The following is a 19,621-nucleotide window of genomic DNA, read 5'->3' as shown; positions in this document are numbered from 1 at the left end:
TCAAATTGCAAATATGACTTCTGCCATTGACTTCTACAGGACCTCGACAGGTTGAAGATGCAGTATTTTTAGATTTGGACTTTTTCCAGCCTCGAGGTATAATAAATCTTGAAAAATTCAAGGGTTTTTTTTTTCCCCTAAAAATTCAAGATTTTATAGAAAAAAATGAGGTCCTAAGTCTTCTCGATAGTCCCATACCTGTACTGGCAAGAATAGTATATTTTGATGCTGAAAGTTTTCATCCAAAAAAGTTAAAAACCAGGCCATTTTGGAAATTGTGAATTGTATGTTGCAGATTGCTACCTGGTGTAACTACAGAGGAACTGCAAGCCAAGATTTCAGCATAATTGGACTGATTATTGCTGAGGCCGCGGTGTCTGCCAGCTATAAATTGTAGTCATTTTCAAATGTACATTTTTGAACATTACCCAGGGTAAGATCCACAGCAGATCATATGATGTGCTAAGTGTTTACATATAGATCTTAAGTAATACTGTCTTATGTTATATTATGTTCCAGCCTCACATACATTTCAATAACCCCCATGATAGCACCGTTAGAGTCTCTGCACAAGTAAGAAACCATAATGCAGGTTCTGGGATAGGTCAGAGACCCAGGGGTAAAGGCAGAGTTTGTGTCAGGACAGAATGAGAAGCAGGTCCTCCCTAGTACTTCAATGTCAGAAGGTAAGTATTCTGGTTAGAGGAGTGTATCTGTATGTCAATACATGGCTCTTCTATAGAAAGTAACTGTGCTGTAGGCACAAAGTAAAAGAATGCTTTCAGACATGATCAAGGGCATCTCAAGAAACAAAGAAAAATGTTTCCTTGTTAACAGCCAGGACAAGGGACCAGGGCTGGAACTAGGAGTAGGCAGAAGAGACACCTGCCTAGGAAGCAATGATAAGGGGTCGCTTTGCAGGTACCTATTAAGTTTCTTCTGCCTTCCCCTAGTCCGTGTTCTCTGCCCTCTCTAGCTCTCCCCACCCTCCTCTCCTTCACTCCCATCCCTCCCCTCTGGTATTGTGCAGGAGCGCAGTCATGGTCACAGCACAGGGGGTAGCAGGCTAGCCGGCCAGATTGCCTAGGGTGCCCGGTTGGCTTGGCCCGGCCCTGCAAGGGATTTAGAGAACGAACACCATTGTATAACAGCCCAGTTATATGATAGAGGTTATTTGTAGGAGTCAGCCCTGTCTGTTGCAGAAAAATACTTCTTCTCCTGGTGGCCAACAAAAAGTGTAACCCAGAATTCTTTGAATCTGCTGTAAAACTAGAGAACATTTAGTACATACTGTAGGTGCACTACACCCTTATATAACATTTTTTGTCTCGGCCCCCAAAGTTACACCACTGACTCTGTTCTCCATCTGTTTTGGAGTAATACTTCTATCTGCAGGGGAGGGTGCAAAATACAAAACAACATGGCTGATTGTGCCTACTTTTTGCACCTTGCAAAAAGGCAAAAACCTATTTACTGGCCGAAACATTTCTACAGCTGGAAGTATGAACATCCCTCCTTGACTTTCATTGCTTTGAATTGAAAATATTACAGAGATCAAAATATCATTGTGGGCTTTGTTATTCACTAGCAAGGGTGCAAGGCTTTTGCAAAGATTTACATGAATTATTTAAACTAATAGAAGTTTGCGGTTCAGAAAATGTTATGTTTGCAAAAAGAATTCAGCACAAATCAAATATGTATTAAAAATATCTTCTTTTAGTGGAGTGACATAATAAGTTGGAGCCTCTGAGAATCACTTGGGCATGTTTTCCTTGTTCTTGTTGTGATGGCTGATGGCAGTTCATGGGAGGCATCCCGTCAGTCTTGTAGAAAAACAATAAACTTCTGAATACATACATAGTATATTGGTGCCCATCTGTTGTTGTGTTTCTGAAAATAATTCCGCAGTTTTAGCATAGAGAGGCCAACGAACTTTCTTCACTCAGAATGTGAAATGACAGCTGTTTCATAGAAAAGCTTATATACTGTATAGAGTGTACATGTTCAGTCCCCTCAGATCTGATTTAATGGCAATATTGTGTGGGCGCTGATGAATCCTTAGTTCTCTCAGTCACGCTGGGATCACACTGTCGCTTCTCACATTCTGGGCACATTGATTTGGGATGAGGATTCAGTGGCTGAGTTGCCACTATGGATGGGAGAGACAGTGACAGAGAAGAACAAGATGGCACAACATTGTTTTTAAATGTCAATTTATTGTTTTATCCGATGTTACTCAATAAAATATATTATAGCAGTGCATATGTATCTTTACTATAAGGCTATGGCCACATGACCACTGTGTTGCCTAACATGGCTGCTCTATGAATCTTTCTGCATTTAATAAATTCCCAGTGCTGTTATTTGTGATTAAAGGGATAACATGCCCCTTCTTTAACATTGCTGCAGTTAATAGGACTTGAGCTAAACTGCTTATTAGGAATTATCTATGATATTTGTCTTTCTTTCCCTAAACAGGACACAATTTAAAGGGTCATTATTCCACCCCCCCCCTTCAACATTGGTTTAATGAATTGGGAAACTAAAGCAACATTCTACTTTCTGACCACAAAGAGCAAACAATAGAGCAGCCTGAAGAAAATTAATAATAATGAATGTATAATAGGGATGCACCAAATCCAAGATTCGGTTCGGGATTTGGCCAGGATACGATTTTTTCAACAAAATTCAGATTCGGCCGAATCCTTCCTCCCGGCCGAACTAAATATGAATCTTAATTTGCATATGCAAATGAGGGACAGGGAGTGAAATCTTTTGAATTTTTGTCACAAAACAAGTAAAACACGTGGCGCGCACATGCAGCATGGCTACTGACACTTGGGGGGTTATGTTACATAGTTAAGTTGGGTTGAAAAAAGATAAAAGTCCATCAAGTTCAAACCCTCCAAATGAAACCCAGCGTCCATACAGACACCAACCCCTCCATACACTCACATAAAGTTTATATACCAATATCTATATTAATTTTAGATTTTAGTATCACTATAGCCTTGGATTAATAATAGACACAGTGGCTCATTTATAAATACTGGACAAATTTGCCCATAGACAGTAACCCATAGCAACCAATCAGTGATTAGCATTTTTTTCAGCCAGCTGCGGGTGGAACAGTGAAAGCAAATATTTGATTGGTTGCCATGGGTTACTGCCGAGGTGCAAATTTGTAAATGAGCCCCACTGCAGTGTTACCCTGAAACAGTAACCTATAGCAACCAAGCAAAAAGCAACTACTGGTCACCTGTGAAAACAAACAAGAAACAAAAAAAATACAGACTGAGAGCAGCAGAGCTGAATCTCTATGTGCCCTTAGCCTAAGTCAGGACCCTACTGTATAGGCTGCTCTCCCCTCCTCTACTGTCTTGCTGCTGTGCTGGGCTCTGGAGGGGCTGAGCATGTCCCAGAGCCCAGTGTAGGACTGTGACAGCAGCAGACCCCCTGGTAAGTATAATTAGAGTTGCCACCTCACCACTTTAAAACCACATATAGAATCCACAGCCTGCATGGCTGATTAGCAATTCGTTTAGATGCATGGCTGCACATAAATCAGTTCAGTCTGCAGCATGCATTTAAATGAATTGCTAAGTAGCCATGCAAGCTGTGGATTCCATAGGTGGTCTATTTTAAAGGGTTGAGGTGGCAACCCTACTGTATAATAGTAACAATAGTTGTGAGAACAATAGATGAGTTAAGAACTGCAGGATTTGGCGAACTGTGCTGGGCCTAGGATACTTTTAGTGATGCTAAAATGAATTGAAAGTCATTAGTGCACACAAAGCGTATGGAACACTTCTCTCTGCCTGCAGATTTAATGAGGTGGAGATGAGCAGATCACCTCAAATCATTGGCTTCCTCTGTCTGCGCTGAATCATGTAACTTCTGTCTGTGTGCGGCTAAACAGAGCAGTGCAGGGATGGGCCTGAAAAACACCAAAGCCCAATCCCCTCTCCTCTCCATGTAGCCGCATGCAGGTGGAAGATGAACTTTTCACTACGCTTCTCTCCTCCTCATAACAAATTGCAGGTGGAGAGAATCATACGCTTCATGTGCCTTTATTATTATTTGTTTTCTGTTGCTGCAAGTTTTGTAACAAATATATTATACATGTATTATCCACCACTAGATGTCAGTGTGTTTCTCTGTAGTGTGAGTAGATACAGAACCTAGTGCTCATTTTTATCCAGTGAAGGTGCACTGCTGGCAGAGTGTCACTGAATTCTCATGAGTTCCTTCTAATAAAGTACATTAATGTAACTTCAACTCTGGTGTATTTCAGCACTAACAGTCTGTGTCTATGCTCAGCTTTAGCCGGTACCACCTGGTGCCTCTGTCCTACAGGCTGAAATGTGACAGAGAAGTGGCCCAAAGGCAACATTCTAAATTGCAGCTTTGCTTCTCGTTTAGCAGCTTCTTGCTAAAAATCTTGAACACTAAGAAATTTTGTGAAGTCCACTAAGGCTGCTACCCCAGTGGCTTCCACACCCCCTCCAGGACCCTGCTCACCCTCCACCAGCCCCTTTCCCCATGCACTGGGATCGACGGGGAGAGAAGTTGGAGATCGGATCAAGGTCAGAAGAGCCCACCGGAAGGGGTGTAACTACTGAGGAAGCAGACCCTGCAGGGGCCCTACATAATGAGCAATTAATTTGCTGAGGGGCCCAGTAAATCTAGTTATGCCACAGTCCACCGGGTTTTTCTCTTGGTGTCCTGTAGGCCCAGTCTGACCCTGTTTCCATCCCATGGAGTCATGCGTGTGGTGTCTAAGGTCTAATTGCCTGTATAAGCTCAGTTACAGAGGGCTCAGTCACACCGGGAGGATTGCTCACTTATAGAAACTATAGGTCCCTCTGCTACACAGAAAGCTTCATTTCAGCAGCACACAAGAGATTGTCACTTGGGATTGAAACTTACTTAAGAGCTCTGCCTTGACGGGCTGATTCCATTACATTCACTATGTTTATATAAAAAAAAAGTAAAGTAATTTTTATTTATCTAGTACAGGTATTATTAAGTAATGAATGAATATACATAATATTCTCATTTATAGTTTCTATAAATTTGGTCAAATGTGTATGCAAGTTTACTTGAGGGTTTTACTTGCTAGTTATTTATTGGAACACATGGTGAATTGGCTGTTAATAATCAATAGCACTACAAGAGCCTAATGGGAAAATGTGATAAAGGGTTTGTTTGCTACTGATCTAATTACCTAGACAAATTTAGTGCATGTTATTAAATCGGGATATTAAGGTAACATAGCAAGTTAGGTTGAAAAAACACGAACGTCCATAAAGTTCAATATAGTCTATAGTCTCTACATGTAACCTGCCAAACTGCTAGTTGATCCAAAGAAGGTAAAAAACCCCAATTGAAGCCTCTCTAATTTGCCTCAGAAGGGAAAAAATCCTTCCTGACTCCAAGATGGCAATTGGACCAGGCCCTGGATCAACTTGTGTTGATCCAAGTGTTAAACATGATGGGAGCTATTGTCTGGTGCCTTACATCTAACAGGCTCTATGTGTTGCCCTCACTACACATCAGCTGTCAGTTTTTTTCCAGTGTCTTTTGTTTCTGTTCATTGTAAAGCTAACCATACGTTATAATATCTGCTTGTTTGGCAAGGTCACCAAATGAGTGGATCTTTCTCCTATATGTACACCTTGAGTTGGGCAATATTAGGCTTATCCAAACATTTGGTCCTCAAGCCAACGATCAGGAAGGAACGTTTCTAAAGCAAGAGCAGCCCCCTCACCTTTCTTGCATGGGGATCCGGGGGAGACTGTAACACTAATGCGGAGAGTGCAATTGTGCTCTCTCCCAGTAGTCAAGCTGGATTTCCAGTTTAAAAACTGAAAATTCAACTTTTAAAGTTATCCGGGGCTGCTTTTTGTGGCCCCTTGTAACCTATTTGCTGCTGCTGCCTGAGACAAGTTTTTCAACCCACCTCATTGGCGAGATCATAATAGCCGCTATGTCAGCTTCCGATCAAGGGCGGCATCAATGGGCAGATGTTGTCCTCAATTCAAGGATTTTTAGCCAGATATCAGTGGGGTAGGCCTGTTCGAAGGTCCCATACACAAAAGATAAATTGACAAATTACTCTGAATGGCAATCTGCCCAGGTTTGGCCACCTTTAGTTGTGTCTAACATTTTCAGTGTTTTGAAATCACTTCCAGTGCTCAGCATTAATACGACATTTGCATGTGATTCAAGTCTGCTGTGGCTACTGATCCAACCAGCTGTGAGTGGCTTCAGCTCCAGGGTTCCACAGCATCAATAGGCTCACTTGCACACAATAAAGAAGAGACAAGATGATGTAACAACACTTAGCACACCTATATACAGAACTTGGTGGATGTAATTAACTCTTAATGCAGTGATCCCCAACTAGTGGCTCGCAAGCAACACATTGATCACCAACCCCATGGATGTTGCTCTCAGAGGCCTCAAAGCAGGTGATTATTTTTGAATTCCTGGATTGGAGGCAAGTTTTGGTTGCATAAAAACCAGATATACTGCTAAACAGAGTCTACTGTAGGCTGCCAGCCTCATAATTGCTGACAAATAGCCAATCACAGCTCTTATTTGGCTCACCCAGGAACTCTTTTCATGCTTTTGGTGCTTTGAACCTCTTTTTACATTTGATTGAAACTATTGAGTAAAAAAAGGTTGGGGAGCCCTGCTCTAATGAATGGTGTCCATAAGTGCAACATTGTGCACACTTGCTAACACTTACAGCTGCATTTGCAAATAAGCCCTTAAAGGAAAACTATACCCCCAAACATTGTAGGACTCTATAAAACAATTTTGCATGAAAGAGCTCATGTGTAAACCCTGTTTCATCTAAACAAACCATTTTCATAAAAAATATACTCTTTTAGTAGCATGCTCCATTGCGTAATCCTAAATAGAAAATTGCCATTTTAAGAACTAAGGGACCATATGATTCACAATGCACAGAAGCAAACCAAGGGCACACATACATGTTAGGTCACATGATCCAATTAATGGACAAAGTTTTTTACTCCCACTTCTCTTCCTTTCATAGTCAGATCTGCAGTAATTCTGGTCAAGTGATTTTCGAGAAAGCACAAAGAATATCATAAAATGGTGGCCCGAAGTAAAACATATTAAAGGGCAATATTTAATAATATCTATATTCCAGTTTGGTGAAATTCTATAAATGGCCACTTAATATGATGTAAATCAGGGATTCCCAACCAGTGGCTTGTGAGCAACATGTTGCTCTCAGACCCTTTGGAGTTGCTCCCATTGGCTTCAAAGCAGGTGCTTCTCTTTGAATTCCTGGCTTGAGGGCAAGCTTTAGTTGCATAAAAACCAGATGTACTGCCAAACAGAGCCTCCCATAGGCTGCCAGTCCAGGTAGAATCTACCAATAGCCAATCACAGCCCATATTTGGCATCCCCAGGAACTTTTCGCCTGCTAATGTTGTTCTCCAACTTTTGTTTACATTCCACGTGGCTCACGGGTAAAAAAAAAAGGTTGGGGACCCCTGATGTCAACTATATTGGTCCAAAAGAGTGGACAAGGTTCCCCAAGCATTATTCCTCTTCTGACATGCATTAAAGTGTGAATTGTATAATAAGATTGGTGCTTAGTAGCAATCTCTCCTATAATACAACAGGACAGTGAGACAAAATCCTTCCAATCAATGTCTAAACAGTACAAATTAGCTCCACATTGTGTTGAGTCCTCAGAAGGAAATTATCCTGATAGGGTAATGGAAACAAATCCTTCTCTGTCATGTATCTGCTAATTTCTTTGTCTCCTTCTTACAACAGCAGGTCTAATGAAATCAAATGGGAAAACTGACATTTTCTTGCATTTTTTTCAATTTAATATTATAAAAAGACCCTTTTTGATTAGTTTTTAAAATTATTGTAAATACTATACTACACTGTTACCATGACAGCACTCTATGATTGGTAAACTGTAGTGGTCATTTTAACCTACCATCAAAAATGTCTCCTAGCAACCAAAATCTCAAGAGCCCATCTCTTTAAAACAGTCAGGATTATCATTCAGATTCAGATTTATTCAGCTCAGTCACCATCAATTGCAGGGAACTGTTATTATTACAGAGATGGCCTTTCTGTACTTCGGTGCTCTCTATCAGCAATCCCATATCTGAGCACCCGATCTTGAGCACATAAATCAGAATTAAAAGTAAACTAATTGAATGTATGTTCTTGTTGCCGACTATCAGGATAGTGAGATACAATGGAAGAAGTTGTGTTCTGGCTCTTACATTAGACATCTATTCACTCCATTTATTTATAGTTATAGTTTAAATACATTTCAATTTCTATTACAACTGCTACTATAATGACACTCTGGCAGTCAGTTGAATTGGCACATGATATACATGTGAGCAGTAACGCCACGTCAAGGCTTCAACCATGTTACTGTCCATTCACACACCTATTGCAGCAAATGGCTCACCCGATGACTTGCTGCAATAGTTCCCTATCTGGCCAGATACCGGCTGATATAAGCCGTCATGGGACCCCTCCTCCTCAGATCAGACTGTGAGGTGTAAGGAACAAAAGTTCCCCAATGGATAATCTACAATAAAACACACTTCCGCACACCCACATGCTCTCACTCATTCACTCACTATTTTCTCTGTCCCTGTGGCAAATCCCATGGTCAGTGAGACTGGAATTCCACTCCCCACTGCTTTACTCACTTTATAATTCCACTAGTACTTCCCTACTCAGTAAGAATTTGATGGATCCTATCAATGAATTAAGGACACCGTTACACAGTAATTGAGGGTGAGCGTGTCCATCAGGTTTATTATAGATGATCCAGAGGAAGGCAAAAAACCCCATCTTTAGCCATCTCCAATTTGCTTCAGATGGGGAGAAAATTCCTTCCTGACTCCAAAACGGCAATCGGACCAGTCCCTGGATCAACTTTCTACTGACTATTAATACCAGCAGCCTTTATTATCTAAAAGGCCTGGTTATGGGGGATGAGGATTATTATGGGCCTATTTATCTTGACTAATATATGATTCATGGTGGGGAGGGGAAGGAGGGAGTTGTGGCTACTCAGCATTTAGGGACCTACAGCTCTGCCTAGTCTATTCTTATTCCTTTGACCCTAAAACTTTACACCTTCACATTCACAACTCTAATGGGCTTATTTATCTTTTTAAAAAGGGGCCTACAAGCTGCAGCTCTATCTGCTGCAATATTACTCCCTCCTATTGGGACAAAGAGGCACAAGCATCAGATTTTTCTACATTTTAATGGTGAACTAAATTAAACTTGCAGCCAATCAGAAGGTGCGCTATGTTCATCTTCTACATTGGTGCAATGGGGATCCCTATTTACATTCACACACCACTTCATACCTTTCATACTTATTGCAGCAAATCACAGTGTAAACAGGCTGAAAGTGGTGTTTCTTCAGCAGTTAATTTACTGTTATGATTTGCTGCAAATTTCTATCAGGATATGGCATATTCCTTATCCCACATTCCTATTCCCATATTCCTTTACTATAACCCTTATAGTACCAATAACCCATAATTATATACATATATCCCTTATTCAACATCACTATTCCCATATCCCTTTACTATAACCCTTTTAGTACCCATATCCCATAATTATATCCCATAATTATATACATATATACCTTATTCAACATCACTATTCCCATATCCCTTTACTATAACCCTTATAGTACCCATATCCCATATTTATATACATATATCCCTTATCCCACATAACCACTGCCATATCCTGTATACCTTTACCCATAAACTTTACATTTAACGAACAGTATGTGCTACAAACTACAGGGAAAAGACAGGAGAGCATAAAAGAAGAGCAAGAAACAATTGTAACATTCCTATTCCAATATAAGATACCACCCACCCTTTTTTACCTTAACTTACAGTATATTAAAGTTGAAAAAGAGGAAAAGAGAAAAGAGGAAAAGAGAAAAGAGGAAAATGAGAAAAGAAAATGGTAAAAGAAAAGAATGGGACAGGGGTAAAGAGGAGAAGGAATCCTAACATTTCTATTTCTATATAACATCCTATCTATAAGAAAACAGTAAAACAATGGGATGGAAGTTAGAAAAGGAAGTAAACTTACTTAATGCTATACTTACCCCTAAACCTTACCTTATATAAAGAAACTGAAGTATACTGAACGGTGTTAATTAACAGTGCACTGGATTACCATAAGTGCACTGTATGTTCAGTATACATTTTTACCCTTATCCAAGGGTCTGTTAGAAAGTCCATTTAGAAAATCCGGACTGCAGCTATTCCTTTCTTCTGGTGGGGCCTCCTGTGATGTATTGTGTGCTAAAGAAGAAAAGAGTGCATTGTTCATAGCATAACTCTGTAAATTACGTTATAAATAGATGTCCCCTCCCATGTAAAATACGCATTTCTATGAGTCTAAGAGCACAAGCACACTAGCAAGTTGCCTCAATGTTATGAAAGTCCCATTAATACCTCAACAACTTTACTATCATTTAATACTCCTTCTATAAGTAACCCTATCTCATCTTTCCCATTCTAATTTATTTCATTTCACTTACCACTATGCCTCGAGTTCTTTCTACTTTCTGTCAAGGATCCCATGTGGTGTTGGTGTAGTTGGCTGTACAGACAGACACTTGTACACTTGCACTAGACAGTAGACGGCAGATCTGATATTCATTGATGGAATTGGCCATGAATGGTACGTTGCCGTCATCACTTGCTGTACAGGGAGTTTGAGGTTAGTCCACATGAGCACAGAAAACACTTTACTCCTGCCATTTCCAGTTGGAATCCACATCGGAGAAGCCTTGCACATTAGCTCTCTTAGATGTCTCAGCGCAGAATCCTGGATGTATGATTGGTAACTTATCTGCTGGTGGCTATCAAAAAGAAAGCAATACACTTTGCTGTATTATATTATATATCATTTTAAGCATGAACATATAATATATGACACGTAGCTAAGAACCCAAACATTTCAGTTAACAGGCCCCATACATGTATTAGGACAATTTGAGGAATGGAGTCATACATAGTTTCCCAACTCTTTCAGTGTTATTTTCCAACCGCTTTACTGACACCCAACAAAAGATTTTTTGAAGTGGCTGGCGATCTGTCTGATGGGCGAAGGCGTAAAATGACAGGGGTCCACTGGTCACATATATGGCCAGAGCCTACCAACTCACAGATATACAGGGAACCCACAACTGGGTCAAGGACTGTGAAGCTGCTGCAGAGCAATAAATGAGTAATAAATCTAGGACTGTGCAAAGGCAATTGCAGGTCTTTGAAATATATTTATAAGCAGTTTAGTTTCTCCAGGCTATATGCCTGAAAATGTTAAGAGGGTTCAAGTATTATGCCCTTAAAATAGCTTAATAGTTACATGCAAAGAAGAAAAATATGACATGACAAGGTATATGGAAGCTCAGTTTCTGCAAAGACCAACCAACTGCCTATGAAATGCTCCAATAAAGTAAACAGCCTATTAGTCTCCCCAATAAAAAACTTGGCCTTCCCGACTCCCATTGCTTGGTGCAGTTATAAACTTACAATTTTGGGCTGGAAAGGTGCCTTTATTTTTCTGTTTTCCAGCTCACTCCAGTTGATTCTGGCATAGAATGAGTGCTTCCTGATGTTGCCATTTACTCCTAAGCGTTTGCTCTTGTTCATCTCCAGAAGCTAAAAAAGAAAACAAACATTTATCTGAATATAACAGATGTAAAGTCAGGCACCACCAAATGTATTTATATTTAGCCCTCTAAATTGAAATGAGAGCACTGCTTACATTAGTGGAAATTAACCTGAAGAAGGTAATGGAATCCCGTCACTCTATTTAAAAGTACTGCCCCCATGTACCAGATCCCTGTACCCTGTGCCCACATGTAACTGACCCCTGTACCCTGTGCCCCCATGTACCTGACCCCTGTACCCCCATGTACCTGACCCCTGTGCTCCCATGTACCTTACCCCTGTGCCCCCATGTACCTTACCCCTGTGCCCCCATGTACCTTACCCCTGTGCCCCATGTACCTTACCCCTGTGCCCCATGTACCTGACCCCTGTGCACCCATGTACCTAACCCCTGTACCCTGTGCCCCCATGTACCAGATCCCTGTACCCTGTGCCCACATGTACCTGACCCCTGTACCCTGTTCCCCATGTACCTGACCCCTGTACCCCCATGTACCTGACCCCTGTGCCCCCATGTACCTTACCCCTGTGCCCCCATGTACCTTACCCCTGTGCCCCCATGTACCTTACCCCTGTGCCCCCATGTACCTTACCCCTGTGCCCCATGTACCTGACCCCTGTGCACCCATGTACCTAACCCCTGTACCCTGTGCCCCCATGTACCAGATCCCTGTACCCTGTGCCCACATGTTACCCTGACCCCCTGTACCACCCCTGTACCCCCATGTACCTGACCCCCTGTGCCCCCATGTACCTTACCCCTGTGCCCCCATGTACCTGACCCCTGTACCCCCATGTACCTGACCCCTGTACCCCCATGTACCTAACCCCTGTACCCCCATGTACCTGACCCCTGTTCCCCCATGTACCTGACCCCTGTTCCCCCATGAACCTGACCCATGTGCCCCATGTACCTGACCCCTGTACCCTGTGCCCCATGTACCTGACCCCTGTGCCCCATGTACCTGACCCCTGTACTCCCATGTACCTGACCCCAGTACCCTGTGCCCCCATGTACCTGACCCCTGTACCCTGTGCCCCCATGTACCTGACCACTGTACCCCCATGTACCTGACCCCTGTTCCCCCATGTACCTGACCCCTGTTCCCCCATGTACCTGACCCCTGTACCCCCATGTACCTGACCCCTGTACCCCCATGTACCTGACCCCAGTACCCTGTGCCCCCATGTACCCTGTGCCCCCATGTACCTGACCCATGTACCCTGTGGCCCCATGTACCTTACCCCAAATTTTGATGTGACATTATTTCACTTGAAGGTGTGTAATTGTTTCTACTTACCTTTGGCAGAAGGTCCAGCATTTCCTGGCTCATGTGACGCGGGTATTCAAGCTTTCTCTCCTTAATCTCAAACAACTCCTGTGCAGAAACCAGTGATGGGGCAAATGGCTGTCTGCCGGTGGCCATTTCGTACATGATGACCCCGAAGGACCACCAGTCCACTGCAGCATCGTACTTCTCCAATGACAAAACCTTCAGAAAAAAAGAACTAATTATCTTCTTGAGTAACAGAAACACAGTTATATAAACTAGACACAGCAAAGGTGTCCAAAATAGAAAAAGACAAATAGATTTGAATTCCTCTGTGTATAAATTAGATAAAAAAAAAAAAAGATTGCTGACCTCCGGCGCACGGTATCCAGGTGTTCCTGTCAATCCGCTGATCTTCTTTCCGCCGATCATTCCTTCAACAGCGAGGCCGAAGTCACAGATCTTGATGTGCCCGTTGTTATCCACCAAGATGTTTTCAGGCTTCAGATCACTGCAACATAAGCGCAGGAAATTAACGCAGGAAATATTAGAAAGAGAAACGTGTGAGAGTGAGTCAGGGGTAAGTAAGTACATGCACATTAAAAGGTAAAAGAAAATAGATATTTTTGGAATAGGCCCATCTGGAAGCAATAAAGTTAAGTAGTAAGAAAATAGCAACAGATAAAGGATATTTAAAACAAGAGGTGGTACAGTAAAGGCAGATTATACAGAGAAAAAGATGCATTGCTTGGTTAAAATGAAAGGCTTAAATCCCAATTTGTTGTGAGTCTGGACAGAGTGTGATTCACTAAGAGGAACTGGCCCTAACTGACTGCACCAGATATAAGGGGTGCAAACATTACTGTTAGTTAGCAAAGTTAAGTATAGAGAGATATCAAGAGATATCAAGATGTGAACTATATCATGCTACCAGTGAATAGAATAGAGAAGAGACCTGAGATTTTACTCACCGGTGAATGATGCCATTGGAGTGAAGGAACTGTAGGGCTATCACCATCTCTGCAGTGTAGAATCTGTAAAAAAAAAAAAAAAGCAACCAGCTTAATTCCATGGGGGATACTTATCAAATATCATGCGGGTTACCTATCACCTGTTAAATTTGACTTTTCTTGTCCTTTCATACAAATCAGTGGTGCCCTGGTTCTGCTACTGTGCACACACCTTTCTTATTCAGGCAAAGGCCCAAGAACCAATACACAGCAGTGTGTCAATTTACATGAAGGACATTGTAATGTATTAATTCAATTAATTTGTAAATGACTTTCTACAGTTGTCATTTTGTGCTGCCTGAAACATTAGTTTGACATATTGCAGTCCTGCACAAAAAGTCTGCTCTCCTACTCCCAAGCTCCTCTGTGTATTGCTCAGCCCTGTGGGAGCATTGGCACAACCTGGAAAAGTGTCGGACTGGGGGCCCACCAAAGAACCATAAATCAGGGGCCCACTCTCAGTACTATTATTCTTCCTCTCCTCATTCAACCTCTATTCTCCTAGTCTCTATTCTTTACTTACTATAATTTATTATCCCATCTATTTAGCCTCATTGTTCTCAAAGAAATAGGGAATGGTCATGAAATAGGCCAAATGTTTAGCAGAACAAGGGCCCACTGACACCTGGGCCCACTGGGACTTTTCCTGGTATCTCTGTGGGTGAGTACGACACTGACCTGGACTGGATGAACAGTTCATACTGTGTTACATACAGTGACATAATGCTGGTGCCCCTTCATCTGAGTGTGAACAAGTGAACAATATGAGCACTTTCAGTCTGCGTCTGAGGTGTGAACAGTACAGGGCTTTAGGGGTATGAAATATAGAGGTGTTACAAGTGTGGACAATTCAGGGGAGATTACTGTCTGAATTTGAGGTTTAAACAATGCAGGGGCCAGTTAATATCTGTAGTGATACATTTTAAACTTTACACATGGTAAGTCACAGCAGGCAGAATTTCATGTGGGGGGGCCCACAAGTGGGAATCAGTTAGACAGCACTGCTCTATAGTAGGAATCGTATCACTTACTGGATGTTCTTCATTGACAGATTTCCTTGGTCTCCAATAACTTTGTGCAGTGTTCCCCCGCCGGCATACTCGAGCACAAAGAAGGCATGCAGCTGGTTAGAGAGACAAATGAAGAATTAGTGAGAAACACATGGCACAGAACTGTTCAGCAAGCAAGGTGAATTGGGGACTAGTTAGTTATCAAAGGGTGTTTTCCCTTGTTATGGGCATTAAGTTGGCCTTAGAAAGTCAAACCATTCATGAAACAGATTATGTATCAATATAAACAGTGTCCTGTACCTCGGACTGGAACGTGGCATGAGAATGGCATAGAAAGGGGCATCCTCTGGCGATCTTCAAGAGTCGGGCCTCCTTCATGATGCAGGTATAGTTGCCCTTGCTGGGTTGTTTTGGCACCGTCTTCATTGCCACAAGTTGTTTCTTCGGTGTATATGATGCCAACATCACCTAAGAGCAGAACAAAGAGATTAGAAATTATAGTGTCTTGAATGCTGCTTACAACATGAATGACTGATAATATCAGAGTCAATCAGAATGTTAAAGTGGTGGTTCACTTTTGATTTAACTTTTTTTGTTTTTGTTTGTTCAGGTACGTTTATTGACAGTCATGAAGCGAGATAAACATTACAGAATTGTATTCTTGCATAGCAGGACATAGTTTCTCTTGACATTGTACAGCACAATTAGGCACAAAAATGGAACAATATACACCTTATGCAATAACGGAATTTAATAAAACATACTGTATATAACCAAATATGCGTTTGTATTACTTTACTGTGAGGCTTAAGGGAGGTTTTCCTGTGTCAGTATGTTGGGAATGGGAAATTTCATCAACCAAGGGGACCAGATCTGATGGAATTTTGCCATTTGCCCCCTTTTTCTTAGAGTAAGGAAGTCTAGCGTCCCAATTTTGGACATTGTGCTAACCCATAAGTCAGGGGGCGGGCGGCCTGTCCGACCTCCAATTAAGGCATATCAACCTCCCGGCTTGAAACAAAGCTTTGTTCAGAAACATTTTTGTGGTTGAGGGCATTTGAATTCCTGCAAACAGACCCAATATATAGACTAGTGGATCATGGACCAACCTTAGGCCTAACACTTCGGATAACATATCCACAATTGCTGTCCAATAGTTTTGAATATCCTGACAGGCCCATAGTGTATGTACTAGAGTAACCTCTGACTTCTTGCATCTAAGGCAATTAGGGGAGAGATTAGGATTGATTCTATGTGTCAAATATAACTGTGGAATTTGGTGTCTGGGATTGACAGACACTCTGTTGGGTGATTTGAGGAGGGACTCCCACTGTTGGTCAGTGAGGACTCCTAGGTCTTCCTCCCATTTAATTTAACTTTTAATATGCTGTAGAATGGTCAATTCTAAGCAACTTTTCAATTAGTCATCAATATTATATTATAGTTTTTAAACTATTTGCCTTCTTCTTCTAACTTTTTACAGTTTTTAAATGGGGTCATTGACCCCATCTAAAAACAAATGCTCTGTAAGGCTACAAATGTATTGGTATTGCTACTTTTTATTATTATCTTTCTATTCAGGCCTCTCCTATTCATATTCCAGTCACTTATTCGAATCAATGCATGGTTGCTAGGGTAATTTGCACCCTAGCAACTGGATTGCTGAAACGGCAAACTGGAGAGCTGCTGAATAAAAAGCTAAATAACTCAAAAACCACAAATAATAATTAAAAACAATTGCAAGTTGTCTCAGAATATTACTCTCTACATCATACGTAAAGTTTAAGGGGTTGTTCGCCTTTGAGATAACTTTTTGTATGATGTAGAGAGTGATATTCTAAGATAATTTGCAATTTGTTTTAATTTTTTTTATTGAAGGTTTTTGGGTTATTTAGCTTTTTATTTAGCATCTGTTCAATTTGCATTTTAAGCAATTGGGTAACTATGGCCCAAATTACCCTAGCAACCATGAATTGATTTGAATAAGAGACTGGAATATGAATAGGAGAGCGTCGTAATAGAAGGATCAGCAATAAAAAGTAGCAATAACAATACATTTGTAGCCTTACAGAGCATTTGTTTTTTTAGAAGGGGACAATGATGCCCATTTGAAAGCTGCAAAGAATCAGAAAATGACAAATAACTATAAAACTATAAAACATAAATAATGAAAACCAATTGAAAAGTTGCTTAGAATTGGCTGTTCTATAACATGCTAAAAGTTAATTAAGGTGAACCACCCCTTTAACTCAAAGGTGAACAACCCCTTTAAAGACATTGCCAAGTGCTTGATTGTACTTCCATGTTTTCTGTACAGATTTATGTCAGATAACAAAAGAGATTTCTATATTGGGAGGCCCCGCACTCACCTGTCCAAACGTGCCTTCTCCTAGCTCTTGGTGGAATTTGTACCTCTGTATGTCCAGGGGGGCTGGTCTTTTCTCATCCACATGGGATTTCTTCGGTGCACTTCCACTTCCACCTTGTGGGAACAAAACAAATTCAGTCAAAAGCCCATATCAAAATATATTATGCATTGTATACTTTCCTAAATATATCTATCTACCTATAAGTATCTCCATAACAATAAATGGTGGCTAAGGCAGCACCCACATTTAGAGAAAAACTCTTTATCTTTATTATTTGTGAGTATTCCTAGCATTTAGTGTAAGAGGGATTTTATTTAAGCCTTTGGGGTTTTCAATTTTCCCTAACTGTCCTAACTGTCCACCTAACAATATATGTTTTCTAAAAACATACAGAAGTTTTAATTAAAGCAGATGGATGGATTTGTGGAAAACCCACCCCCAACAGGACCCATCAATGTGGGCAGTTAAATAACTTTCATGACTCTATATTAAAAAGAATTAGAAGTAGATGTAACAAAAAATAATAATGAAATATGTTTCTTAGATATTCCCCTTACCTTCCAATGGATCTTCTGGGCTCCTTGGTCTTTTCCTCTTGTCCTGCTCCTTCCTTCTTCTGCTGCTCTGAGGAATTTTCATCTCTTCTAAGCCGGTTTTCTTTTTACTTTTAGTTGTTTCTTCTTTCTCTTCTTGTTTTCTCTTCTTGCTCTCAGGTTTACTGGTCACATCTGAGAGACTTTCTTTTCTCTTCTTTGTTTGATCTTTTCTTACAGCTTTTCTTTTATTCCTTCCATCTTCAGGGGGCTTCTCCCCAACATGGATTGTTTTTTTACTCTCAGTGCGTCTCTTCTTCCTATTTCGACTGGAGTTGGTCTTCTCATCTGCATCTTGCTTCTTGGCTTTCTTCTCCTTCTTCTTCCCACTTTCATCCTGTGGAAGTTCTCTCTCTTCTGGAGTCAAACTCCTCTTTTTCCTCTTCTTCATCTTCGCCTTCCTTCTCCTTCTCCTTTTATTGTAATTCTATGTCGTTTTATCCAAAATTTGTCTTCTTTTATAGCATCCGATGTGGCAATCTCTCTCGCTCGCTCCCTCTCTCTCCACCGTCCAAAAGACAGTTGGGCAGTGGCAGTTGACAACCAACAGTTTACTCAGGAGAATCATGTGACTAGCAGCAGTGAGACATACAACCAATAGCAGTAGCTTGTGCCATTAGCAAAAATCTAGTCTTACAATCACTGACACCAGGAATCAGAGGACAGATTGATGCAAATAACTTCTAAATTGCTTTCATTATGTCCATCTACAACATACTGAGGTTTCCTTTTGGGCATTCTGTATTCTTGTAAATTTAATGTGTAAATCCATTGATTGTACAGCATTGAGGAATATGTTCGTGCTTTCTAAATATGTGTAATAAATAAGTTAAGTTTGACCTTTAAACATGTGACAAGAGTGTGGGCAAGTGTCCATTCTGTAATGTGGATATAGAAATCTTTGTCTACGGGCAATGGCATGAGGGATTTGGGGCTTATCCATAGCATTTTGTAGTAGCCCAGAAAAAAGGGCAAAGTTGGGTGTTTTGGTGTTGTGTGTTTAGGCTATTAAAAAACAACACTGCATGTAAAATCACCCAAAATCAAAAAATGAGGGTCTATTTGTATGAATCTGGCAGTGGATCCCAGGTCTAATTTTTATCAGTAGTGATCACTTCAATACAAAACTATATAGTGTATATTTAATGAATATTTCGCCTCATCGGTTAATTTCCTCCCAGGCTGCTCTTTATTGTTCTGCTTAATGGAGCCCTTAAACTAAATCGAAAGTGTCAAGGTTCAAAGCTCAATTTGGTTGCTGCACCCAGGGCCACCATTAGAAATCATAGGACCCCATATAATATAATTATTTGGCCCCCACTCCCTCCCCACCGCACAGTATAAAGGCCACACAGGAATGGGAGCTATAAAAATAAATGAAACACTTTTGGCCAGAGGATTATTAAGCCTGCCACCACGTCAAGGTAGACTCTTTAAGCAGGTACCTACTCAAACCTAAATTGCACTTTGTTTTAGAATCATTCTGCATTTCTAATGTACAAATAAGAGCCATTTAGTTTAATCCCTTGGCCAAAAAATAACCAGTCCTAATAAGGGCAATGGAAGGTGGACATTTGCCGCCTGCTGAAAATCTACACAACCAACGGGAAGCAAGTCTGCTGAA

General features: G+C 41.0%; 1 protein-coding gene across 1 annotated transcript; it reads right to left on the bottom strand.

Annotated features, from left to right (window-relative positions):
- Window positions 1-10,011: 10,011 nt before the first annotated feature.
- On the bottom strand, window positions 10,012-19,432 carry LOC121400499 (protein kinase C delta type-like). The gene is made up of 10 exons (XM_041583691.1): window positions 17,962-19,432; window positions 17,405-17,517; window positions 15,336-15,503; window positions 15,057-15,148; window positions 13,987-14,049; window positions 13,388-13,526; window positions 13,046-13,237; window positions 11,604-11,732; window positions 10,607-10,930; window positions 10,012-10,367 (listed from the first exon to the last, which is right to left on the bottom strand). Exons 1-9 carry the CDS (start codon window positions 18,386-18,388, stop codon window positions 10,817-10,819), a joined length of 1,437 nt encoding a protein of 478 aa, XP_041439625.1. The 5' UTR covers window positions 18,389-19,432; the 3' UTR covers window positions 10,012-10,367; window positions 10,607-10,816.
- Window positions 19,433-19,621: the final 189 nt, after the last annotated feature.

Source organism: Xenopus laevis, chromosome 2S (assembly GCF_017654675.1).
Source record: "Xenopus laevis strain J_2021 chromosome 2S, Xenopus_laevis_v10.1, whole genome shotgun sequence".
NCBI lineage: Eukaryota > Metazoa > Chordata > Amphibia > Anura > Pipidae > Xenopus > Xenopus laevis.
This window is presented reverse-complemented; position numbering and strand designations above follow the sequence as displayed.

Bases quoted from the DNA above. Each gene is read 5' to 3' on its own strand.
- LOC121400499 (XM_041583691.1), bottom strand. From the start codon at position 18,388: ATGAAGAAGAGGAAAAAGAGGAGTTTGACTCCAGAAGAGAGAGAACTT. The intron at 17,518-17,961 runs GTAAGGGGAATA...TGTTCCCACAAG, and splicing joins CCCAGAAGATCCATTGGAAG to GTGGAAGTGGAAGTGCACCG. The intron at 13,527-13,986 runs GTGAGTAAAATC...CTTATGTTGCAG, and splicing joins TCCAATGGCATCATTCACCG to TGATCTGAAGCCTGAAAACA.